This window comes from Bactrocera tryoni, chromosome 2, assembly GCF_016617805.1.
Source record: "Bactrocera tryoni isolate S06 chromosome 2, CSIRO_BtryS06_freeze2, whole genome shotgun sequence".
NCBI lineage: Eukaryota > Metazoa > Arthropoda > Insecta > Diptera > Tephritidae > Bactrocera > Bactrocera tryoni.
In genome coordinates, this window is record NC_052500.1 from 28,616,781 (window position 1) to 28,643,546 (window position 26,766).

The 26,766-nt window shown below is 35.1% G+C and overlaps 2 protein-coding genes across 2 annotated transcripts; both read right to left on the reverse strand.

Moving 5' to 3' along the window:
- Nucleotides 1-971: 971 nt before the first annotated feature.
- On the reverse strand, nt 972-7,769 carry LOC120768133. The gene is made up of 3 exons (XM_040094691.1): nt 6,966-7,769; nt 1,637-1,810; nt 972-1,375 (listed from the first exon to the last, which is right to left on the reverse strand). Exons 1-3 carry the CDS (start codon nt 7,015-7,017, stop codon nt 1,149-1,151), a joined length of 453 nt encoding a protein of 150 aa, XP_039950625.1. The 5' UTR covers nt 7,018-7,769; the 3' UTR covers nt 972-1,148.
- Nucleotides 7,770-15,099: 7,330 nt separating this feature from the next.
- LOC120769539 lies at nt 15,100-21,379 on the reverse strand. Its single transcript, XM_040096584.1, has 4 exons — nt 21,274-21,379; nt 20,058-20,159; nt 16,307-16,480; nt 15,100-15,602 (listed from the first exon to the last, which is right to left on the reverse strand). The coding sequence occupies exons 2-4, from the start codon at nt 20,116-20,118 to the stop codon at nt 15,442-15,444; spliced, it is 396 nt and encodes a 131-aa protein (XP_039952518.1). The 5' UTR covers nt 20,119-20,159; nt 21,274-21,379; the 3' UTR covers nt 15,100-15,441.
- Nucleotides 21,380-26,766: the final 5,387 nt, after the last annotated feature.

A 26,766-nucleotide genomic window follows, 5' to 3' on the forward strand; every position in this document is an offset into this window, starting at 1 on the left:
ACAAAAATAAAAGAGAGAGAGAGAGAGGAAAATTTTAAAATAAAACAAAATTCTCGCAATAATTTGTTTTCAAATATTTTGCGTTGGCGCGAAATCGCTGCAGAGAGGAAGGGGGGGGTCATCAAATCACGAAATCTTCAAAGAAAATAAAGTTTGTGCAAATACGTATGTACGTTGGGAATCAACCGGAAGTAGCTCTTTTTTATTACCCAAATGAAAATGTAATGGTGACCGTTGATTCGGACCAATTCAGCGACTATTTGTTTCGATGTGATTTTGATGAAATCAGTTTATCGCGTTGGTTTATTTTGGTTTAGCTCTAAGCTCTTGCACTCCCTTCTAAAAATTTTCGGTATTACCTTAACCTCCTAGAACACGAATATATTTTATAAAACCACTGAAAGTACCAACAGCCGAGAATGTTTCATACTAAGTTAGGTTAGATGGCTGGTCCCTTAACATGTCAGGGGATCACACTTGGATTGTTTTGTATAGTCCTTTATGAAGCCAGAGGAGGAAATCCTGTAGTTGGATATCAGTTCTCGGTAAAGCGTTCCGGACCAATGAATCGTGAGCTTTACTAAACCAAAATAGTTCACTAAACATCTTACGATCTACCCTGGAACGCTTGCTGAGCTGGTCTAAGGCGCAACAAACCAGTAGTGAAACGCAAGAAGACAACAGAGTTTCCACCCGTTCTCATTCCGTAGTTATTCAGATCCACATGATCCCTGAAAGCTCATTAGTCTTGCGATTTATTTCAGTACTATATATACTTGTACGTAGTAACTCGGTGTTAGAGATAAGAAGTCTAGTCACTTCACTAGTCTTAAGCAAACAGTCGACGAGCTCAAGGCTAATATCGCTGTCCTACTGTCGGAGTGGATAGATTTATGGCAGCCAATTCCGTTCGGAAGACGCTTCAGAGGACAGAAAGCTTAAAACAGGAGCTTTTCAAGCATTAGGTTTACTTTATTTTTCTTTTATTTAAATATTTTGCTTTACTACTCGCTACAAAAACAAATAACAAATAGTATTTCGCTCAACATCAATAGATGAATTCAGCTAACTTTATGTCTTTCTGTTGGAGCTGGATACTGAAGAGAGCAGAGTTGAGCTTCTGCATTAATTTACAACACATAAATATTTTAGCTCAGCCAATGCAAAAATTTCGCCGTAAACGCAAAAGAAACGATAGCTAAATACTGCGGCCATGCCTTCAGTTGGTGACTGTGATTGCAGAAGTCCTCATTGTCGCAGACATTACACGATACCGGCTCCGCTTGTTCTGTAGCAGGATCCAGTTGGCAACCGCTGTCCGTGTCATCCATGTCACCGAAAAAGCAACTGCGTTCGATCCTCAGCAGATCTCCCACTGTGAACGAAAGAAAACAAAGACACTTGCATAATTAGAAATTTTATTATAAAATTTTATTTTATTAGAAGACTTCTTTAGGGTCAGTATATATTCATTCATTATCAAGCTAGCTTTTTAGCTTTATTTTGGACTTAATGGGTTTTTTGACTGTTACAGTTGGTAAGTTCGAATGCATTATAAAATCAGTCTTACCAAGAGCCTAGAGCTTAGATTCCAATAAATAATTTAAGTAATGTGTTACAGCATACATTTAGTTACCTTTATAAGACCGCTTCATACAACCTGTTGCGTTTCGTAAATCAGAGTCGTCTCCTAGAAAACGCGGTGGCGGAACATGCGAGCAATCCAATTTGAAGAAGTTTTCCTCGTCGAAGTCATCCCCACAACTTGAGTGGTAGACGGATTCACATGAGTAACATTGGATGGCCCAAGCTATTGAAAATAAGAAAAATTACATATTAATTTTTATTTTGAGTGCAGATAGACGACTTTTAATAAGTGAGAGCATACGTAAACTGAAAGTATGCTTTATCTTAGCTTTACCAAAGCCCTCGAGAGTATATAAATATTAGTATCAGAGTCGTGCAAATTTATTACTGAAATAATAGCGCGCGTTGTTCAATATGCGATCGACATAATCGCCCAGCGGAATTGGTAATTCGAGCAACAATAGATCCCCGAGGTTGTCGAAATATGTATAACCAGAGAACTCACATTGTAGGCCTCTATTTGAGTTCTTCTTCTTCTTAATTGGCGTAGAAACCGCTTAAGCGATTATAACCGAGTTAACAACAGCGCGCCAGTCGTTCTCTCATCCGAGGCTGGTTATAGCTCTTCACTGGGGGTGTTTTTTTACGTGGCGGGTCCCAAACCCAGCGCACAACCCTTGTAGGGAATGTTTCGCCTTCTCACTTTAGCTCGCCTTCGAACGGATGTTCTTAGGCTACCCAGAGGATACTTGGTCAAAGACCGGAAGTAGTGAGCTGCTTGAGCCATGCGTAAAAGAATCGTTTCTGGCCATTCCCAAGTGAATGGCGATCAGAGAACTTTCCTCACTTGCGTGAACTTTTACACATGACTCCATCCTCCGATTTAGTTACCATCCCTTAATTGACCATACCTTAATTGATGCTTATGAAGTGAAAGAATCTGATGTAATATGTTGATATGATGGAGAGGTAGGTGAGGTTATTACACCGAAATACAAAAATCAGTTTATAGTTTAGTTTAGTTAAAAACTACTAAAATTGAGATAAATCTATAAATAAAATGCGCCAAAAACATAAAATTTCGCACTCCGCAGTGACGGAGAGAGTTATACAGAAGTCGGTGTCAAATTTGAACAAAGGACGTGGCTGTGCTCTCATTTAGGTTAAAACTCATGTTACGGGAACTGCTCTCCCGATTTCATCGAAATTCGGTAATTAATATCATGTTATAATTTCTACATTGCAGTGCTCAGTCTCATTGTTAAATTAAAGTGTGCCACTTTATGGTCCAAATCGGACCAAAACTATTCAAGCCCCCAGATACTGAACATGCGGACTTCAGTTTTTATTGCGCACTTTTTATCGATAATATCGGTTAATTTGCAAGACATATTAGGGAAATTCGGACAGAATCCTTTGCTGACATTAGTATGCCACTGCGCCAAAAATTAATAGAATGGTATTTTTCCTAGCGACCATATACCTAACAGACCGGCTGACTTTATTCCGCATGTATCGGCAAATATATCTTAAAAAAATTGACAGAGCGTGTTTTCTATTACTGACACATTTTTCTGGCTAAAATGTATAAAATTGGGCAAAAATTTGCCTCTCTTCTTCATTAGACACCACTTATGCGGTTATAGCCAAGTTTACAACAGCGTGGCAGTCGTTCTTCCTTTTCACTTTTTAGTGCCAAGTGTCGCTATGTCGATCTCCACTTGGTTTTTCCAACGGAGAATAGGGATTCCTCTCCGGCGGGTACTGCGTTGAATACTTTCAGAGCTGGAGTGTTTTCATTCATTCGAACTATAGATATAGCCAGCGTAGCCGCTGACACTTAATTCGATAAACTATGGCAATGTCGTCAAATATCTCGTACAGCTCATCGCTTCATCGACAGGAGATATTTCGTCTAGGTCTCGTTCACTATCAGACGCTTACGAGGTATGACAATTAAGTAAAGAGACTGATTCCATAAAAACCGTATATATGAAAATTAGTCTACAACTCTGCCATCAACTTCAAATGCGTCATGGATGTCCGTAATCGACTCAAAATGGGTTCCTTTGATCACCGATTTTATTTTAGGAAACAAAAAAGTCACAAGATGACATGTCGGGCGAATAAAGCGGCTGTTGCAACACGGCAATCCCTTTAGAGGCCAAATGCTGGGACATGCTGAGGGCGGTGTGGCACGGCGCGTTGTCGTGATGAAGGATCCAGTTACGAACGATGTCTGGGCGCACCCTGTTGACTCGTTTTCGCAATCTTTCGAGTACTTGGTTCACAATTTTCCCTGGTGGAACGAATTCTTTTTGGACGATTCCACGGCTATCAAAAAAGGCAATAATCATCGTTTTCACCTTCGACTTGCTCAGGCGAGCTTTTTTCGGGCGGGGGGCGCGCTGACACAATCATTGTGAGCCTTGGTACGACTAAGAGCACTATCACCATACACTCTTACAATTTTAGCGTACGTTTCCGAAGCTAATTCGCCTAATCTGGCGCAAAATTTTATCGCGACGCGTTGCCCTTGATTTCGTTTTTCCATTTTCGTGACGAGCACTACAAACACACGTCTACTCAACTTGACGAGCAGGCGAACTAAACAAGCTAGAGCGATGGTACATATGTATATCAATGGAGAGGAGAGGGATTCCGGAAAAAGAGAAAGGGAATTTCAAGGTCACAGGTTTACCGCAACCGCGCCAATAAAATCAGTCTCATTACTTAATTGTAGAAAACAGAACTAATGGCGCGGTTTTTATAGATTGTTAAATCGATGTCATTGACATACACCAGCAGCTGTACAAGCTTATAGAAGATTGTACCTTCTCTATTCAGAACGGCTCGGAGAGGTCCTTCCCGGTCTTGATTAAGAATAAGTGAAAGAAACATAAAATCGGATCAACTACCCATATCTCCCATACACCTAATATAATATATGGCTTTCAAACTTCCGGTTGACATTATACCGTATAAGTATATTGATCAATATGTAAGATATCTTAGCAATATTAACCGAAGGTCTTATTTGTATAGATTAAAGTTTAATGCTAAAAATATGTCCAATTAGCCAACAAATTACCCAATCTCCCATATAATACATTTAATGATTTTCTTTATTGTAACAAACCTCATGCCGAATATGTCGGGTACTGTATGTAGGACTCATATATGTATATATTTTTAAAATTGCTTACAACTATGTTCTCGAGTATACCTGAGTAATGTCAAAAGTTAATCTAAACAGTTTATACGTTTTCTGTTTTCCAATATATCCTTCATAATTATTGAACTAGATGAGTTCATACCTATAATGTAAGTTAATGATATACAAAATTGATTGTTATTCATTGTAGGTCCTTTTCTACCACTCAGCATCTCCTCATATTAAAAAAATATGTTTGCTAATACTATCAAGTTATTTTAAATGCTTGCACGGACATATGGATGAACAGACAACCGGAAATCAGTTATTCATCTCATTTCTCTTTCTACAAATATTAAGTTATGATCCACATCCTATTTCCAGCTCACACTGTCTAATAAAGTTGTATACTTTGAACATCGTTTATTTTGGGAATGCAATCTAACACCTTTTATTTCAAGGTTAAAACGGGTAAATTTAAATTGTATGCTTTTCCTGTCTTATTAATGAAAAATTAAAGTAAAACCTGTACGCGAATCTAAATAACCTTTGAAAAGTATGAATTTAATGGGGTAAAAGAAATATGGGAAATATACATATACATAAATATATAAATATGTACATGTTTATATTTTATGATGCCTGACTTAGTTCTCCTCCGACTGAGTTCGAACGTTTATTGGAGAGACCTACCGGTTTTTAGTGTATTTTCTTACTAAAGAACAAACAAAACTTGTTTAATTTTTAAAGTGTTATTAATTGTCTACTAAACTATAATTGACATTTTATTATAAAGTTTTAGTAGACTGTACCTTCATACAGTAGCGAAATAAATCCATTTAGTGGTTTAATTGAAAAGCAATCTTAAAACGTTGTAATAAGTCAATTGAAAAGTTTCCGGCCTGGGGCTTAGATGGCGCTACTAGAACTATATCCATATGATTCCATAAGAGTTTCACGAGTTTCCGGACATTGCGCCAGGAAAATCAGCCATCAAGAATAGGTACGTTGTGAAATGGGAAGTAAACGCATTGGCTAACGACGAAAACACCAAAAAAGTCCACAAAATAATTTTGACTTACAGTAAAGAGAAGTTGCTCGAGTTAACAGGACTCTGAAGATATCAACGGAATGTGTATATCACGAATATTTGGGTATGAGAAAGCTATGTTCAAAAAAAAAAAACAACGAAAAGTTGGTGATTTGGAGCAGTGTTTGGAGATGTACATATGTATGTAACAAACCCGAGCGTGGATGTATGACAAAGAATGAAACATGGCTCCAATCGACATTCATTCGAGTGGACCGCACATCATGAGCCCGCGCCAAAGCGTGTGAAAACATAACAGTTGGCTGGCAAGGTTATGGTGTCTGTATTCTGGGTTAGGCATGGAATATTTTTTATTACCCACCGTAAAGAAAGAAAGACTAACAACTGCGACTATTACATAGCGTTATTAGACCGTTTGAAGGGCGAAATCGCTGAAAAACTGTCGCACTTGAATAAAAAGGGCTGTTTCACCAAGACAATACACCGTGTCACAAGTCAGAGAAAATGATGGCGAAAATCCATCAATTGAGCTTCCGCGTCCACCGTATTATTCATATACTATTTGCTGCGCTCAGATCTCAAAAGAATGCTCGCTGGGGTGATCGCATTCTTTTCTTCCCAAGGTGTTGTTCGTTTGTCGGAGCCCTCGATATCGGACTGCTATTTCATTTAGCTACCATACAAGCCGAAAGATCAGAATCAAGTGCTTGTAAGGAAACATTTTTTGTTTACCAAGATATCTTCAGGAAATTTGGCATGTATCATTTCCCAGAGCAGCGATGTAAACTCAGAAAATATTGTGCAGATCGAGTCACTATAACATATAGCTGCCATACAAACTGACAAATCCAAATTCTTCTAACGAATTTTTTGTATTTTTAAGGGTATTATAGCTTCAATGCAGCCAAATTTAAGGTTTTTTTTTTGTTTAGTGTAAAAATGAACAACAAAGCATCTCAGGCCCAGATGGTATGAACCTAAAAACCATCAACAGTACCTTGACAAAATATACTCTTGATTACAACAATAATTTTGCATGAATCTGCTTGTACAACGCCTGTAAATAGTCAAAATGCAGTTGAAACCCGATTGTCATGTTCGTAATAGCTCAACATTTTTCTTAAAAATACAGAAAACATATGTATGTTATTTTCAACAATTTGCTACACTAACCATTCACGACCAAACTGAGCAGCAAAATGACTAAGCAGAAAGTGCGGTGCATCCTCTTTCCGTGCGTCGTTCGCTTACACTTTTGAATTTATTATCCCAGATTTTAAAATATCGATGATTTATGAATGTATATGCATATGTGTGTGTGTGTGTATGATACTCGGATGCAGAACGCGAAATTTATTGCACAATTAAATTCGACTGGATGCCTCTGGAAGCGTAACATACGTTTCATAAGCACATATGTACTTGTATGTATGTGTGTATCGGGCGTATAAATAGCTTTCGGTTTCGGAATTTTCTGATCTCGTTCTATGCTGATTCCATATACCGTAGCGTAGTAAAGATCAGGAATTCATATTTTCACGCGAAAATTAAATAAATCTAATAATGTAACAATCACTGTTATGCATACAAACGCTTGTACTGAGTTTCAAATATTAATACTTTTATAATTCTCCAAGAGTGCTGAAATTATTTTACAAATTGCTCTTGTAGCTTGCTCAAGCCACTTTTCCACTTTCCAAACTTTTTATTCTTGTTTTCTTTTTTGTTGTTTACTAGATCTTTCTCAAACTGCCGTGCTGTACACTCTCTTTCTCTACTATATTCCCGATTTTTCCAATTGTGCTGAAAATGTATTTCGTAATCATTTACACGGCATAATTCAATAATTTCGGAACGCTCGTTTTCCAACCACACAATCACGCGTCCGAATTTGTACTGCCCCATGTGTGTAGTTTCCAAAACCCCAGAGACAATTTTTAGACACGATAATGCCGCAAATAATTAAAACTCATTCCGCACACACACGCACACATATATATAAATACATATATGTATGTATATCGGCGTATAGCTATGTGAGCATGAACTTATAATTTTCCACATTGATTTGACGCAGCACCTTTAAATGTTTCGATACCCATCACAAGTCTCTTGCAGAGGATTCTCCTGCCTATTCGTTTGTACGCTGCTCGTGCATTAACTCACGTTTGTATGTATGCAAATAGCCACACATTCTCCACCATAGTTGTGCTTTCTTTTATTTCCTCTGCTCTTTTATTCCATATTATGTATATCCGCTCACTTATTGACTTATTTGCTGGTCGCGGCTGCTCGCGGCGTTTACATACGCCAGCGCTGAAGCACATTTGTTTGGAGCGGAGCGATAGAGAGCAGGCAGACAGTCGGCGTTAATTACTCTTTGGCATGTAACCGTTTCGTGTCGGCCACCTCCTGTTGAGCAGATTATAAACAAAAATACACCTGCTGGAAATTTTTAATATAGGGTAGTCGAAAAAGTATTTTCGTATTTCTAAACAAACTTCAACTTGCCTTTTTATATTTATACTCACAATTAAATAAACAAATGTGTACTATTTTGCTCGACCACTTTTTGCCATTTTTCCGCTAGGAACATTATTCCATCAGTGTAAAACTTTTCTGTTTTCTCAGCGAAAAACTGCTACTAGTAATTCAGAGGCTTCTCTTGAAGCCAATTTTACTCCATTAAAGGAGATCTGCCTTGACCAAAACAACTAGTAGTCCGATGGTGCAAGGTCAGTGCTATATGTTGCATGCATCAAAACTTCCCTGCCAAACTCTTCCAGTTTTCGCCGAGTCAACAAAGATGTGTGTGGTCTAGCGTTGTCCTGAAGGAAAACGAAGCCTTTTTTATTTATCAGTTCTGCCCGTTTTTTTTCGATTGCTAGCTTCAATCTCAGCAGTTATTAACAGTAAAATATAGAATCAATCGTTCGAACAGGTTGAAGCAGCTCATAGTGGATGATTCTTTCCCAATCCCACCAAACACTCAGCATAACCTTTCGAGGCGTTAATTTCGGATTTGCGACTATTTGTTGAGCTTCCCCACGCTTGGACCATTATCTTTTTCGCACATTATTGTCGTATTTGATCCACTTTTCGTCTCTTGTTATCATTCGCTTCAGAAATGGTTCGATTCCATTTCGTTGCAGCAAAGAAACGCAGATATTAATTCGGTCCATTAAATTTTTCACAGACAACTCATGTTGTAACCAAACTTCGTTCTTCTTTTTGTAGCCAGCGTTTTTTAAATGGTTCAAAGCTGTTTGATGGTGAATGTTAAGTTCTTTTGCGATGTCATGGCTGCTTATGTGATGGTCCTGGGCAATCTTTTGAATAATTTCATTGAATTTTTCAACGATAGGTCGAACAGAGCGAGATGCATCTTTCATGTCGAAATTTCCAGAACGGAAGCGAGCGAACCATTGTTCTGCTACACGAACTGTTACAGGATCGTCTCCGTAAACTTCACACATTTCATTTTTGGCTTGCGTGGCATTCGTCTCTTTTTTATACAAAAATTTCAAAAAAAAAAAAGCAAATTTCTTCATTTTTTCACTCGTTTTTTAACAGCTGTAATTTTTTTCAACTTCCCAGAATCTTTTTTTGGTTAAATGAAGCTTCAAATCTAACCTTTCCAACACTGTATGGTATGACACAATCTGTTTGGTAGCACGAGAGATATACGACTGCAACGACATCTATTGACCAGATACGAAAAGACTTTTTCGACTACACAATATATATAGCATTTATTAAATTATAAAAGCAAAAAATAGTAAGACTTTGTTCATAATTGTAAAATTCTTGATTTATTCTTCTAAACCTATTTCGTCCAAGTCAAAGTAATTCTTCTTGGCCCCAATACACTTGTGTATGCTTTGTCTTTTTTCATCTTCGGCTCACCTTTGCCACGATGGATCGTCTGTTTCCGGGTCGTAAGCATAGATCCAAGACTTATCGCCAATAATAATATGTTTGATAACATCCCAGAAGTCGTAATGCATTGCTTCACAGAGCTTAATGCGACGCTGTTTTTCGTAAAAGTTTAATGATTTTTGACGGTCTGACCGTCCTGTACGTGGTTCGTCAACGCCTTCTCGACAATTTTTTTTTCATATAAAAAATGAAATATTTTATTAGATCACACATTATTAACAAAGAAATTCTGAAACTCGAAACGAATTCGTTTCTCTCGTTTCTACTGAGTCTCTACAAAGCATTTTTCAATGTTTGTTATGCCGTGCTTACGGGTTCCTTGTGGCACGTATGCCCCACAGGGTCGAAATTAATAAGACTTATTTATAACTAAATATTTTCTCACATTTATTTGCAGAATTCTCAGTATGTGGATTCGGTGAATATCAGCAGTGGCGTGGGTGAAATATAAATTCATAGTTTTTACTGCCACTTTGTGCCTTTTACGATATTTAAGTGTATATGTGGCATAGTTTGGCCTATTTTGTGGCTTTCTCGTATATACAACGCTCGCAGTTGCCTTCACTCATAGATTCGCATTCACTCACTTCTCTAGCAAAGAGTGTGCTCTCATTCGTTGCGTTGCTCAAATAAAACGCCTGTTGCATGTTCGTTGTCGGTCGCTGAGTTATACCCTTCAATTTGTTTAAACGTCGCGTGTGAGTATTTGTGTTGAATCATTTAGCGTAGCGTGTGAATATTCCACTCACTGCTGATTTAGGTGCACCCAGTCCTCCTACCATCGACAGGTGGGTTTAGTTGTGGTGCCAATGAACTTTTAGAATGATATCAACAAGTTAATCACCTAGTGAAGTAAAGTACAAAGTAAATTAATAATAGAAATTTATTGAGTTAAGTTTTTGAAAAATTTATTTTGGAAAAAATTTGGGGTTTCTGTTTTACACTATCAGTAACAGCTTAACAAATGAAATTATTGCGTTTGAGGGTATTAAATATTAATAAAACTTTAAAAATCTCCTTGAAATTATAATATTATTCCCTATTTAGTAAATATAGCTTTGAATAAACATACCGTCACACAAAATGCAAAAGAGCGTATCATCAAAAAAAATCGAAAATAAATAGATGTCGGATATAATAACCAATATATAACCAAAACTCTAACTTTGTTTCAATATGAGTGCATGCTAACCAATATATAACCATTTTTTTACTGAAAACTCAAATTTGTTTCAATTTGAGTGGTTTCTACTATATCGTTTTTCCTTCGCCTGTAAACCTATGAAAAGGTGACGATATCTAATTTAGCATAGTCAACAGTGCGTATGAGTTACATTCGTAGCTTATGCAGCAGTGGTGTATTTCAAGCGTCCAAAGCAGCTATAAATAGGCGATAAAGGCAACGTAACTCACTCCTCTCATTAATGTGAAATTCTATTGCTCCACTTTCTCCCTTCGACTTCATAATAACCTTTTAAATTTTTATTACGCGAACGCTTGCCTTTAGGTGTGTGTTGGTTGCCAGTAAAGCTGTCAAAACCCAGTGGGTAGTTACATACCATATACATATGTACATATAAGTACTACAGAAATGCATTTAGAAGCAAAGAGAGAATTAGTAATCCCCAGAAGTCTACTATCCTTTTTGAACAACAATTAGGTCATTTCCGACAATGTGAGCTAATATAAGAATGACACAATCGAGCAGTTTGTTATTATATTTTTTTCTTTTTTTTTTTTTAATCAAGTTAAATTTGCAATCTGTCTTAATGCTAATAGACAATAAGTAAATGTACTGTTAAGGTATTAAGGTGTTATTATATGATTTTCGAAATTCAAGAAATAAAAAATATATGGTTTAAAAATATATATACACATATAATATATAGTATAAAGTATATAGTTCCAAGTAAAAACTTTAAGTATGAGTGAAGAAAGAGAATAATACATGGAATTTTACTCCTAACCCCTAAATATAGCTTTGTTCATTCTATGTCTTAGAATTCTCAGAATCTTAGAATTCTGACAAGGCCCAATTTTTGCCAAAATATTTAGTAGAAATAGTATTTTTCATTAGGTCTGTAAATATTTCCCTGATTTCATTTTCTGATTTTGAGATAGTAAGTATAAATACTAACAAAAAAGTACCTGGAAATTGTAAATAAAACGCAAAATATTTAGTTATTCATCAATACAATGTTATCATGTAAATCATGTTATTTTATTCAAAATAGTCTCCTTCTGCTTCAATACATCTTTTTGAACGGTCCAAAAGCATGTCGAACGAGTGTTTTAGCTCGTTTGCCTGTATGGTCGCCAGTATGCCGGTGCAAGCCTTTTGAATGCCCTCTACAACTGCATAACGCTTTCCTTTCATGGGCAAATGCATTTTTCCGAAAAGGAAGAATTCGCACGGTGCCATATCAGGTGAATACGGGGAATGGTTAATGATTAAAATGTGATTTTTGGTCAAATAATCGGACATAATGATGCCCTTCGAATGTTGGATTTTGATTTTTGGTTTTTCATGAATTTCAATGATGATTTCGACTGGGTTTTGATTAACTCACACACAGTTTCGATGGAATTTGCGGTGATCACGGATTTTGATTGGCCCACATGATGATCATCATTTATGTTCTCACCAACACTTTGAAAACGTTGAAACCACTCGTGCATTCTGCTACGGGATGGGCAATCATTGCCATAAACTTGTTTCATCAATTGAAACGTTTCGGTAAAAGTTTTACCAATTTTAAAGCAAAATTTAATGTTGCCTCTTTGTTCGAAGCTCATTTTCGCACCGATAACACAAACATACTAACACTTAGAATGCAATAACTTCATTTGCAATATATGAAATATCATGAAATTCTCACTGGACAATCAATAAAGATAGCAGATTTTAACTCAATAGTCGAGATATAGATGGCGCCACCAGGGGGCGTTAGATTCAAAAAGACCTGTTTACTTTGGAAGGCACCTTGTATTTTTGTTATCGCCTTCAAAGTAATCCCCACTAGATGTAATAGACTTATGCCAACGATTTTTCCAGTCGTCGAAACATTTTTCGTTGGCACTTCTTTGGATGATCTTCAGTTCCTTCTGTGAATTTTGTGTTATTTGGATCAAATATAGTAAATACTGTGCGTTTTGGGCTTTAAATTCGGTCAGAATCACTGACTCGATGCGATGCAAAATCCTCGAATTGCTCTTCCACAATTCCGATCGTTTTCGATGGATGTAACGCAAACGCCTCAATACGGGCAAATAGAACTCCTTATTGACCGTCTGTCCCTTTAGGAGATATTCATGATGCACCAAATCTGGAATATCGAAAAAAATGATCAACACTTTTAACTTACGTATCTTACGTAACCTGAAATGTTATACTAGATATAATAAAACGGAAATTCCTTCAGCTTCCTGGAGGAATTTTACCGTTTCCGGTTTACAGTTTACTGTTGGGCTCCCAAACCTTAAATATGATAACGCTATTTTATTACCGGTGTCTCAACAAATTTTCTGTTCTGTTTTACAGACAACATAACAGGGAGTGGCTTCCTTTTTCCGTTCTTATTTCCAGTATACATATTTTTCCGGTTGTCAACTGCCAGTTCTCCGGTTCCGGTTTACAACTCCCTATTTAGTATTTCAACTTAGAAATATGTCAGACACCGTCCTTTTTTCTATTCCGGTTTGCAACTTCCGCGTTTTTGTGTTTTCGGTTTACAAGTTTCAGTTTGGCTTTCAAACCTGAAGTATTTTACCCTTATCTTAAGAACGAAAATAATATTTCCGGAGATGAATATTTTCAGGTATAGGTACCCAAGAACAAATTTCGGGTATATTTTTTGTTTATAATCGCGACCGGATCAATGATCGATCAGGTTGATGAATTTTCTTATGCTGCAATATGGTGCTACAGATAACCATTATTCGGGTCCCGGCAAAGTTGATCAGCTTCATGTTTCATCATGGAGTCTGAATTTGCCGGCCGTTGTGCCAGAGAGACCTTCTTTGCTCACCCTGCCGTTAAAATCGCCAAGCACGATTTTGACATCGTGGCGGGGGCAGCTCTCATAGGTGTGCTTCAAGCATAGCAGGCATCCTTGGTCACTTCGTACTTCTCTTCCGTCGCATATGCGATATGTTGAAGAACTTGACACCGAGTTTGCGCTCCTTCATATGTCCACTGTAGCAAATGCCACAAGGACTTACTCGCCTCAGTCCTTGTCCCGTACATCGTGCTGTTTTCTTCTTTTCATAGGTAGGGTTTTCTACTTGGCGGGTCTCAAGCGCAGCGCTCAACCCTGAGGAGGGGATGTTTCGCTTTCTCACTTTAGCTTGTATTCAAACGTAAGTTTTTTCCCAGAGGATTTTTTTCTTGTAGGTAAAATTTAATATCTCTGACGTATTTAGTTATTGGTCTTTAACTAGTCTTGAATCCTTTGCACCGCGCTGTCCCCTCTCAGGGGACATTGAAGTTTATTAGTGCTTTCGGCGAATTAAGTTATTTCCGCGCCCATCCACATCTTCTGGGGACTATAGCTTATATTATATAATAAATTACATACATACATACGAGAAAGGGTTAATAGATAATAGTTGTTGCTTTCATTTAAAGATCAAAAGGTCAGCCTAAGTAGATCAAATGCAGGCGAAAGTTTGAGAGCCATGGTAGTAACATGAGAGCTTTTTAAAAAAGCTCTTCATAAATTTCTATTAAGTACAGAATTTTATAGCATAATGATTTTTTTGTCTATTAATGGCAAGACGGCTAATGGCTAATTGATCAACACTTGAATCAGATAATGGTAATGAATTATTTATGATGAATAAGTGCTTACGAATTGCTGGATGTGATTACTATTCAGTTATTTTTTCGAATATTATAACGATTGGTTTTGAATTTAATAACTGATGACGGTGAGAACGTAACTGTCAGTGGCGACCGTTATCGCGCCTTGATAACCGGCTATTTGGAGACATTTGGTTTCAACAGGACATCCCTTCCCATCACATATCACATCAATCCTTGGATTTATTGAGAGAACACTTCGGTTAGCAGATAATTTCACATTTTGGGCTGGTCGATTGACCACCAAGATCGTCTGATATCACACTGTTAGACTTTTTCTTGTGGGAATATGTACGTGCGCACAATACCGCTTCTATTCAGGCCTTGGAGCAAAGTCACCACTCAACGGAAAGACGGTCAATATTTGAAAGAGATAATCTTTAACAAATAAATACCAATGAATATTTTTTTGGAAAGATAATAAACATTTAGGGAACCTCGAAATTATTAGAATCTTAAATAAAATTTAATAACAAAAAAATCCTAAAAGAATTCAACAATTGGTGCTGATAGAAAAAATTACAATTTACACATATTTTATTTAATAAAATTAAAAACATACAAGAGCACTTAAATATACACACTTGTTGCGTGTGTTTTCACATAATCGCATATTCCGGGCGCAATCCACCGCCGAATGATTGTAAAAAGATCAAATAAAATGCACAAAGCTACGAGTACACTACACTAAGAATACAGTATCGAGATTTAGAACGCTGTTTGTTGGAGAAGTTAAGGTCTTATACTAAATTTTGTATGGTATTTTGTCAAACAGCGCTGATTACAGTGGCGACCCAACAACTTAGGACAGCATACGTGCCAATGCGAAGAAAAGTACAATGGCGACGGCTATGGGGCTGTGGCGTTGGAGCCATTGCAGAGATTTTCGGTGCAAATATCGCACGCCAACTGCTTCACGAATGGCAAAGAGGGATCGGCCTGGCAGCCGGATTGCGTATTCGAAACATCACCATAGAAGCAGCCACGGATGACCTGGGGATCTCCGGTAACTGAAAAGATAGAAAAAGTACAATATTTTATTATTTATGGTGGGTTTTCAATAATTTTTGTTTGTCCATAAAACTTCTAATGCAATAACATTTTTTTATAAATCCGCTGCTGAATCTAGAATTTAAATAAATTTATCGATTTCAAGAAGTTCTCAAGGACTGAGGTGTCTAGGAACCTATTTTTCAGAGTACCAAACGAAAAAAAAAATTTTTTTTTGAATCATATTAGAGTGATTATATGTATGTACTTACAGTATATACCCTCACCAGCTGCCATGTTAAATGCACTTTGAATTTCACTTTCAAAATAAATATGCATTGCAGAGATTAGTTCGCAATTATTTGCAATGCTCGTTTTAATTAGAGACAATATGTAAGTATGTGTGTAAATATGCAATTACGAGAATTCTACAGCGCACAAAGGCGCCGATAAGAACCGGTTTGCAACCGGTTATAGGTTTCGACTTGCTTGGGAGCTTCGCTTAGAAGTTAATGCGCAATAACAGTTTATCGTGATGACATAAAGACGCGGCGCTAAGCACAAACACAGCCTCCTTAATGCCTATACACAAGAGTACAAACCTATATATGTAAATATATATGTATATGCACGTATTGTTAGTGTGTGAGAAGAATTGTGAATTCATGCGGTATTTTTTCTCACATGTTTCTTGTATTTCTGTTTTTGGATATCCATTACTTACTGTCGAGCACCTTCCTCATGCAGCCGGTGGCATTGAGCACGTTGACGAAGTTCGGCAGGAAGCGCGGCGGCGATATGCGTGCGCAATCGTATTTCATGTCATCGCTGGCCTCGAATTTCTGACCGCACTTGGGATTGGTGATCGAGTCGCAGATGTAGCATCGCACGGCAAAGGCTGCGGAGAGAAAAGTAGTGTTAGCTGTTGTATATGGCGCTTACTATAGAAATGTATTTTCATATAATACATACATATGTATTTACAAATACAGCTAAATTAGTATTCATATTATATTATTTGAATACAGTAACTCCATAGTCTGAGTAAGATTGGTAGATTATGGGGTTAGGAGTAGTCAGACTTAAAAAATAAAACCGATTTATTTTTGCATTTGCTTGAAGTTAGGAGCGTAGTAATATTCAAAATTTAAAGTAAATCCGTCAAATACTCTTCGACTAATTAAATATGTAGCAAAACGTTCTGGGGCACTCTGGACTGTTCGAGTAAAACTTCATGTTTTTTGAATTGACGCGACTGTAGCGCGAAGATTGTTTAGTTTAAATTTTTATTTCGAATTTTTTTAATTTGAATGTTTTTTTATTTCGACTCTTTAACGATTATCTATTGTTTTTTTCCTAAAATCTGGCAGAAGTTTTCCTGAAGCCGTCATTTTGTTAAATAAAGAAAACTTTGATCAAGCTCTAGACTATCTACTAATAAACTTATTTTTTTGTCCGGTCGATTTTAGATGAATATCCAAATCCAAGGATTGATGATGGTTAAGGATTACATGGGTTTTCGGGTTCCAAAAAATCGAATGTTTTACAATGTTATTAAATCTCTATTATCTATCTATCTATAACACCTCTAGAACATTGTCCTAAATTTTCAAGTTGAACCGAGTAATAGTTTCGAAGATAAAGCCTTGAGAACTTGTGGGCTAGCTAGGCTAAATGCGCCGTTTTAAACGCGTTTTCCTCGAATATTTCTCTAGAACTACTTAACCGAACTTCCTGAAATATAATTCTTAAGGACTTGGACGAAGGACTTTTTTCGATTGCAACTATTTAAAGCAAAAAAAAAAATTGTCGCGAAGTTTTCACTGAAACTTTCATTTTTTTGTAAAAATGTCTGCCAAAAATCCAAAATTTTTTTTTGTTTCCTTTATGCAAGTTCGGAGTTAAGATTTTAACTAAACCATGTACTTTTTCACATTAGATGCTCCTGGCAGGATAACTCGGATAACGCATTTCCGAAGGGCCACCGGAAATGGCATCGTAATGGCCGAGTTAAATTTTTTTTCTTAAATTTCAAAATTTCTTTGTTAATAATGTAGGTTTGTAGCAGTAAAAATTCTAATAAGAATTTAATTTTTTATATGAAAAAAAAGGTTTGAAAAGTTGTTACCAGAGGAAACCCTTAGCTTTTACCTTTAAATTACATTTTTTCACTTTTCTGTCAAGGAAATTAACCAATGGTGCTAAAACATAGAGTCAAATAATTGATTGAAAAAAGATGATTAAAATAGTAATTTGTTTATGTCTCTGACTACATCTAAGTCCTTATGGATTGTACATAATTAAGTACATAAAAATATATATATATAGTTCATATATATATTTAGTTATATAAGCTTATATATTGAAGGTGATATGAACTGCTCATAGCTATGTAAGGTCAAAGTAATGTGAATTATTACTTTTTGCTCATTATGGTGACTCGGCTAAGCGTCAACAAATCTTTTTACTGAATTATGAAAAAATTTATTTAATTATAATATGTATTTAAGTTATGAAGAAAGGGTGTCTTTTTTTAACTGATCAATTTTTTCAGTCCCATCATGAAATTACCTTGGAAATACCCTAAAAAAATTCCCTGTAAATTTGAGCCCTTAATATTAACATTAAGGACTGTACCAAGGCATTTTTCATAGCTTTTTTATTACATACCATCTATGAATATTCCATAAAGCCTTACTTAAAAAGCCGAATATCTCGAGAAGTATTAATGATTGCGATTTTGACCTCGAACCTTTTTTGTAGCAAATAAAATTTCCTACAAGTTTGTCATTTTCTCTATAGCTTTTGTCATTTAAGAGATATATACAAAAAAATTCGAATTTCGTGGAAAATTCAGGTTTAGAGTCCGGTACTACCTCGCTGGTGTGAGTTTCGACTTTGAAGCAAAGAGCACTTTTGTAGAGTATACAATTCTGAGGAATATGTGTCTAAAGTCAAAGCGATGCCATAAAATGCCTTTGAGCAATAGAAATTTTAAGATAAAAAATCACGATTGTCGTGTATTTTCAATGGAAAATTTTTACATGCCTTGATCCAGTCCTTAATGATAATATTAAGGGCTCAAATTTTCAGGTATTTTTTTGTAGTATATTTCCAAGGAAAATTCATGATGGGACTGAAAAAAGTTAATAGTTCAAAAAAAAAACACAATATATACATATACATATATACATATATGTATGTATGTAAGAGGATTTGTCACGAAGTTTGTAATAACCAGAGAGACATGTCGGAGACCTTGTAAAACACCCATCTAAACAAACTTAACAGACCAAAAACAAGAATGTCACTTATTTTAATACAACTCTTTCTTATCGCCTTTAAAGTTTGCTCTTTTTGAGCCAATATAAGCATCTCAAGGCTTAAACCAATTTTCCAAACATTTGTTATGAGGATTATATATAACAAGTGTCTGCCATAGTCTAAAGTACTTTCGGCGTATTATTTTTAATGGCTTCAATGGATTTATGGTGTATATCCCATAGGAAAATTCGCGTTGAAAGTAGTCACAGGGTGCCTAATTTGGTGAATACGTTGGCTGTGCGTTGACTCTCTCTGCGTTTTTAGTCAAAATGTCAGTCACAATTATGCTAGGATAAGACGTACATATGTATGTATCTGTGTAGAAATCCGGACGTTTATGGCTAGTTGCTTCACGTAAACACCTTGCCAAGTAATTATTCTAATTAACACCACAATGAAATAAAACGATGTGCAACAACTTTATTTATCACCGATTTTGACATGGTTTTTAGGTTGCGGCTCATTTTTGGAGCGCCATTCTTTGACATCTTGGATAGTTTCCACATCATATTCGTTTTAAATGAACCGAATCCGAGTCAAATTTGATCAGATGGTAAATGTTTTTATGTACATAAGTATATATAATTTTTTTTTTTACATTATTACTAGATGCGGTCGCACGTTGTTGTGGCTCTTCTTCTTTGTTGGCGTAGACACCGCTTACGCGATTATAGGCGAGATAGGGTATACATTGAGTGCGATTATAATGAATTATTCTATACAATGCAAATATTATTTGAGGAATATGGACGAGCACGTTATTGCCGGTGCATGAATTTAAGTTATTGTACTTTCTGTTCAATTGTAAAAGCTATTGAAACAAATATTTGTCAATAAAAAAAATGAATTTTCATGGCCTTATTTTAGCTTAGGTTTATTATTGTATTGATTTTAATTAAGATTTGTTTTATATTTAATATAATTATTATTTCTTATCTTTTAAGTTGGTTCAAGCTGAACACAGTGTGCTAAATTTTACTAAAATCGCTTCAGTAGTTAAGGAGTGTACCCCGGACAAAATGTGGTACGTAATTTTAATAATATAAATGAGTTCTATATATGGTATATTTTTAATTTATTTTATATATTTTAAGTTTAATGCCACGTATAATTATTTTTGGTGTTATTAGCAGTAAAAAGTTTGCACTCACCTGAACATGCAACACTGGCGATAACGGCAATAGCCAACAATGATTTTACAGCAGAAACCATTTTTGTTTTGTTAATTGTTTTGAATTGTTTGTGTAAGAAGTCTATTTGAAAGCAATAATAATAAGGCGGAAATTTTAGATTATATATTATATATAAATATATGTATGTTTAAAAAAATATATATATATCTATATTAAATATACTTATACATACATACATATATATTTATATGCATATGTCAATAATTTTTTTTAATTTATAACGACTTAAGTATGTACAGATGTATATAGAAAATAATGGCGAGAAATTTTAACCAAATTAAGTTGAATAATAAAATTTTAGCTTTACAAAATGAAGGACATGAAATAAAGCATACAATAAAAAAATGGTATTGAAAATATAAATAAAAAAAATTTCCTATTAAAATATATATACCTAAAATTTTAAGAGAAAACCTAAGTCACATTGTTCAACACGTTTTAGGAAATTTTATAAATTTTTTAATAAACCGTTTTGAATTAAATTTAAATTTTTTTTATTTTAATTTAACAGTTTTTAATTAAAATATTTAATTTACATTTTTTCTAATATTTTTTTTTGCTTTAACATTTTTAATAAAAAAATTGTTGATAATAAAGATCGGAGGTATTAAATTGTTTATATAAATTTATCTTGTTTCTAATTTTAATTAAATTTTTTTTTACAAAATAATTTAATTACAATTTTTTAAATTATTTTTTGTTTTAATATTTTTATTAAACAAAGAAAAAGTTTTGTTAACAAAAATTTTTGTATTATGTTCTTATAATTTTTTTTTTTTTATTTTAGTTTTATTTTTTTTTTTTTAGTATTTATTAAAAAAATTATTTACCTTTAAAAAGAAGGAAAAGTTTTGATAATGAAAATTTTGATATTAAATATAGTTATAATTTTATTTTATTTGAATTTTTTTTTAAATATAAAACAATATTTCAGTAAAAACAAAAAATCGCTATTAAATTTCACATTAACATTTTTTTCAAATGCTTTAATGAATTGTAAACTCAAACATTTTCAACTTAACGAACATTTAATTTTTGAAAATTTTAATATTTTTAAAACTGTTAACTTAAAACAAAAATACTGTTTTGAAAACATTAAAAAAATTCTTGTTAAAAAGAAGAATAAAATTTCTTTTATTAAACAAAACAACACCACACTTCCTTCTTGGCTAACCTGAGAGAACACTGCGTTAAAGACGTCTTGTAAGTAGCACGACACGGGCGCAACTGTGGCGGCATGGGTACCCAAGCATCGAACTGGATTACTGACTTGCTAGCTGCTGGCATTATTAAGCGCACAATTACACATGAAAAAAAACTTACTATTACATTAAACTTTTTCATATCGATCAAGTACTGATTCATTACTCAGCCCGGTTCACAACACAGCTTTCTCCCCTATATAAACTATCCTATCTTTAAAGTTGGTTCAAAGTGAACAGAGTGTGTTAAATTTTACTAAAATTGAGTCACTAATTTAGGAGTTTACTCCGGACAAAAAGTAAGACCTAATTTTTAGATATACTTGTATATGTCAATATATAGATACCATATATGTATTTTAAATTTACTCATTTATTTAATGTTTCAAGTCAGATCACATAAAATCACGCAAGCATTAGAAGATATAAAAAAAAAATTTCATATAAAAAATAATAATTTATATTAAAAAAGTTAGTTAGACCTTGGGTAATGTAGAAAGTTATTCAAATAAATAGCAAATATAAGAATAGGAATATAACGTAAATCGAGCTGTCCACATATACTTAAATATATTTTTACAAAAACTTTATTTTGATCAGAAATTTTGCATTTGTCTTGGATAATAATCCATACCACATTTCGTCAAGATGTCTCCTTAAATAAAAAAAAGCTTTTCAAATAACAGCTGGATTTTGACCGATCAGCTTGTATAACAGCTATATGCCATAGTGGTTCGATCTCAATAATTTGTTCGGTGATTGCTCCGTTTCCTTAGATACTAAGTGATTCGATCGAATGATGAGATTTTTGCCAAAAAATATGTTTTATTATGGTAGTCCGGGGACTTTTTAATTAACCTATATAGTATAAATGATCAGCATCGTCGACCTTAGTCGATTTAGCCATGTCTGCCTGTATACATGTGAAATTTTTCCTCAGTTCCAGAGATATCGCTCTGACCTCGTCCTTCCCTCCCCAAGAAGCTGCACATTTGCCAAAACCGTCGACATCGCACTACTATAACATACAGCTGTCATCCATAAGTAACCTAAGCATTGTGTGGGAAAGTTTTCTATTTGTGAAGCATATTATAGTTTCGCTGCAACCGAAGTTATCACTTTTTCTTATTTTTATTGCACTTTACGCTAATTAGCTCTGTTATACAATTTTTGCAACTTTATTTGGCTTTTCAATATAATCATGAAATTATAATGATACGGTAAAACTCAGCAGAATTTAGTAAATATTTTGTACAAACTTAAATGAAAAATGCTGCTTTTTATAACTTATTTATTTATAATAATATTCTCATACGTAAATAACCTATTAATTTTTTCCAGATTAATCACGACTAGGTTATTATTCAATACGAGGTTTGACAGTTAAGTAATGAGACTGATTTTATTGGCGCGGTTGCGGTAAACCTGTGACCTTGAAATTCCCTTTCTCTTTTTCCGGCATCCCTCCCCTCTCTATTGATATAAGTACCATCGCTCTAGCTTGTTTAGTTCGCCTGCTGCGTCAAGTTGAGTAGACGTGTGTTTGTAGTGCTCGTCACGAAAATGGAAAAACGAAATCAAGAGCAACGCGTCGCGATAAAATTTTGCGCCAGATTGGGCGAAACAGCTTCAGAAACGTACGCTAAAATTGTAAGAGTGTGTGGTGATAGTGCCCTTAGTCGTGCCCAAAGTTCAATGGATGTCTCCGCGCGCCCCCCGCCCGAAAAAAGCTCGCCTGAGCAAGTCGAAGGTGAAAACGATGATTATTGTCTTTTTTGATAGCCGTGGAATCGTCCAAAAAGAATTCGTTCCACCGGGGAAACTGTGAATCAAGTCTACTATTGCCAAGTACTCGAAAGATTGCGAAAACGAGTCAACAGGGTGTGCCCAGACATCGCTCGTAACTGGATCCTTCATCACGACAACGCGCCGTGCCACACCGCCCTCAGCGTGTCCCAGTATTTGGCCTCTAAAGGGATCGCCGTGTTGCAACAGCCCGACATGTCATCCTGTGACGTTTTTTGTTTCCTAAAACAAAATCGGTGGTCAAAGGAACCCATTTTGAGTCGATTACGGACATCCAGGCGGCCGTGACGAATTAATATCTATGTTTGTACATCGTCTATCATATTAATCTTATGTCTCTGCATATTCATATCATAATCTTATTATCATATAAATGTATGTATGTAGTTATACGCATGTGCGCGTTTAGAAATTCAAATCATGATTTCGTCACTTATCAATATACATACATATTACATGTGCGCGCATTGATCTGCCTGTTCATACATTCATATATATTTATATGTACATATATTTGTATACATTGCCGAACAAATAATGCACAAGCATACAAACATACATATGCACCTTCCCTATGGCTTTATGTTCTCTGGATCAAGTGCAGTCGAGAGTTTGAAAACCATGGTAGTAACATAAGAGCTTTTTAAAAAAGCTCTTTACAACTTTCTGTTAAGTATAGAATTTTATGGAGAAACGATTTTTTGTCTTCTAATGGCAAGACAACATGGCTAATTGATCGACACTTGAATCAGATAATGTTAAAGAATTTTTCTTTGATGAATGAGTGCTTAAGAATATCTGAATGTGATTAATATTCAGTTATTTTTCTGAGTATTATGACGATTGGTTTTGGAATTTAGTATCGGAAAAGTGCAAAATGCAAACTTCTTAAACTGAAATCTTCTTGAAAGGTTATGGTGAAGAGTACAAATACATTAACTTTTAAATTAAAAATAGTACGATGGAGCTTTGCATATGAGACTCGGTGTAGAACATTTAAAAACCCCATATCACAGCAACAGTTCGACAAATTTCATTCAATACATCTGTTTGGGTTTGAAAACGAACAAAATTGGACTACACAGACTGTTTACCATATAATACAGATCGCTTCATTTGCAACCCCATAAAGCCTAACCGTGCGGCTCGCCGATCATGCGACTTCTTTCTAATAGTGACATTTTTATACTCTCGCAACAAAGTTGCTAAGGAGAGTATTATAGTTTTGTTCACATAACGGTTGTTTGTAAGTCCTAAAACTAAAAGAGTCAGATATAGGGTTATGTATACCAAAGTGATCAGTGTGACAAGTAGAGTTGAAATCCGGTTGTCCGTCCGTCCGTGCAAGCTGTAACTTGAGTAAAAATTGAGATATCATAATGAAACTTGGTTCACGTATTTCTTGGCTCCATAAGAAGGTTAAGTTTGAAGATGGGCAAAATCGGCTCACTGCCACGGCCACAAAATGGCGAAAACGGAAAATCTATAAAGTGTCATAACTAAGCCACAAATAAAGATATTAAATTGAAATTTGGCACAAAGGATCGCATTAGGGAGGGGCATATTTGGACGCAATTTTTTTGGAAAAGTGGGCTTGGCCCCGCCCCCTACTAAGTTTTTTGTACACATCTCGGAAACTACTATAGCTATGTCAACCAAACTCTATAGAGTCGTTTCCTTCAGGCATTTCCATATACAGTTCAAAAATGGAAGAAACTGGATAATAACCACGCCCACTTCCCATACAAAGGTTATGTTGAAAATCACTAAAAGTGATTAAAAAATGGCAGAAGGAAGCTGCACCCAGGCTTTTTTTTTAATTGAAAATGGGCGTGGCGTCGCCCACTTATGGACCAAAAACCATATCTCAGGAACTACTAATCTAATTAATTTTACAGCAAAATAAAAAAATATGTAAATGACGGAGAAGGAAATCTCGATTATCACTTTATCATGCGAGAGTATAAAATGTTCGGTGACACCCGAACTTAGCCCTTCCTTACTTGTTAGAATGTGGTTTACACATTGGGTTACATTATTAGCGTTTTAGTAAGGATTTTTAACTTTTTTGAAAATATAATAATAACCTATGTTCACCGGGGAGAGTGTAGCTTTCCAACGAAGAAAGAATTGTTCAAACCCATCAAGTAGGTTAGGAGCCTATTCACTTCAAACTAAATAACAATCAAATCTTTCCTCCTCTTTATAATACGTGGGTGGCATTTTATATTTCGGGATTTCGGAACACTAGTGTGGCAACTTGTAAGCTGGTAATTTTATCGTAACGCTTATTTATTTATTTATTTTTTTTATAATAATTCATATAACAGAAAGAGTTTCATTATATAAATACATAAACGCAGCACTGGCTACGAGGCCTTAAGCGAGTAACGCTTAATTCGAGCGCTTTTTGTGTTGTTTACAGTAACTTAAAATGTTCATCTCAACCAAAAAACGGAATTAAATCACAAACCTTTTCGCATAATTATTTTTTAAAACTTTCGACGTGAATTAAGTTAATGGCGTTAATGTAGCGAGATTGCTAAAACTATATGCATTAGTGGCAATTTATAAATCGCTCAAAAGAGAGCTCGTGACGATTGCTCGATAGAAGTGTTAAAAACAAAATACCATAATAGTGCTTCGGAGCCCGTCTATGACATTCTGACAAGTGATGAACCGTATGAGCTCGAAAGTAAACAGATCCGTTTATAACGCCGGTTTTGGAGGTACCTCAATCAGAGTGACAAAAGCGCTACGAGGATTGGTTCAAACCCATATCAAAATGTTTAGATCTGAATGAAGAATATTATGAAAAATAATAAAGCGATTTTCCATGATTAATATTTGCTTTTGCTCTCTAATCCCGAAATCTAAAGCACACTTACCATATACGAATAGGAGAACCCAAGAGCTTTCGGCTGTTTTTTTGCTCAAAATATAAGTTCTGATATAAAATCAGTTCAATACTTCCCCTAGCCTCTATTCTTCCAATATTAGGATTTTAAAACTTCAATTTATTTCGGTGAAGATGTAAGACAACTTGGGAAAATTAAGTGAAAATAATATTTTAGGTGTAATATAGTTTGGTGGCGAGAACGGAACAATTTAGTTTCTCGAAAAAGTATATGCAATCAGCTGAAACATAAATTATTCGGTAATACGCGAACATAGACGCTCCTTACTTGTTTTATATTTTTTAATATTAATCGGAATTTATGTGGAGCTTACAATTGACAAGATGAGCATCTAGATCAGTTACTGTACTTACTGCTAAGGTCAAGATCACGCCTCCAAAGTGGGTTCACCTTCCTATGTATGTGAAAAAAGACATCCTCCAGTGTAAATGGAACAATTGAAGAGTTTAGTATTAGATCCATGAAAATGAACTTGCGATCCAATTGCTGAACAATATTCAGGAGCGTAAAAGACTCAATAAACACCACTCATAAGAAAACCCCATATCGATTCAATTGATCTCGAACAAATTAGGAATCACTGCTTACTCTTCTAATCCTCAATTAGTTGAAAACTACTTAGATTATAGCCCAACACTATTGTAATTGTCAATAAATTTAGTTACCATTATTAGAAGATAGGTTATAAATAAAATGTAATAAGAAATATGTATGTATATCCTAAAAAAATTCAACAATAGG

Coding starts and splice junctions, on each gene's coding strand:
- LOC120769539 (XM_040096584.1), bottom strand. CDS start 20,118: ATGGTTTCTGCTGTAAAATCATTGTTGGCTATTGCCGTTATCGCCAGT. Junction 16,481..20,057: donor CGCCAGTGTTGCATGTTCAG/GTGAGTGCAAAC, acceptor TTCTCTCCGCAG/CCTTTGCCGTGCGATGCTAC. Junction 15,603..16,306: donor CATGAGGAAGGTGCTCGACA/GTAAGTAATGGA, acceptor CTATCTTTTCAG/TTACCGGAGATCCCCAGGTC.
- LOC120768133 (XM_040094691.1), bottom strand. CDS start 7,017: ATGCACCGCACTTTCTGCTTAGTCATTTTGCTGCTCAGTTTGGTCGTG. Junction 1,811..6,965: donor GCTCAGTTTGGTCGTGAATG/GTTAGTGTAGCA, acceptor TATTTTCAATAG/CTTGGGCCATCCAATGTTAC. Junction 1,376..1,636: donor TATGAAGCGGTCTTATAAAG/GTAACTAAATGT, acceptor TTTCGTTCACAG/TGGGAGATCTGCTGAGGATC.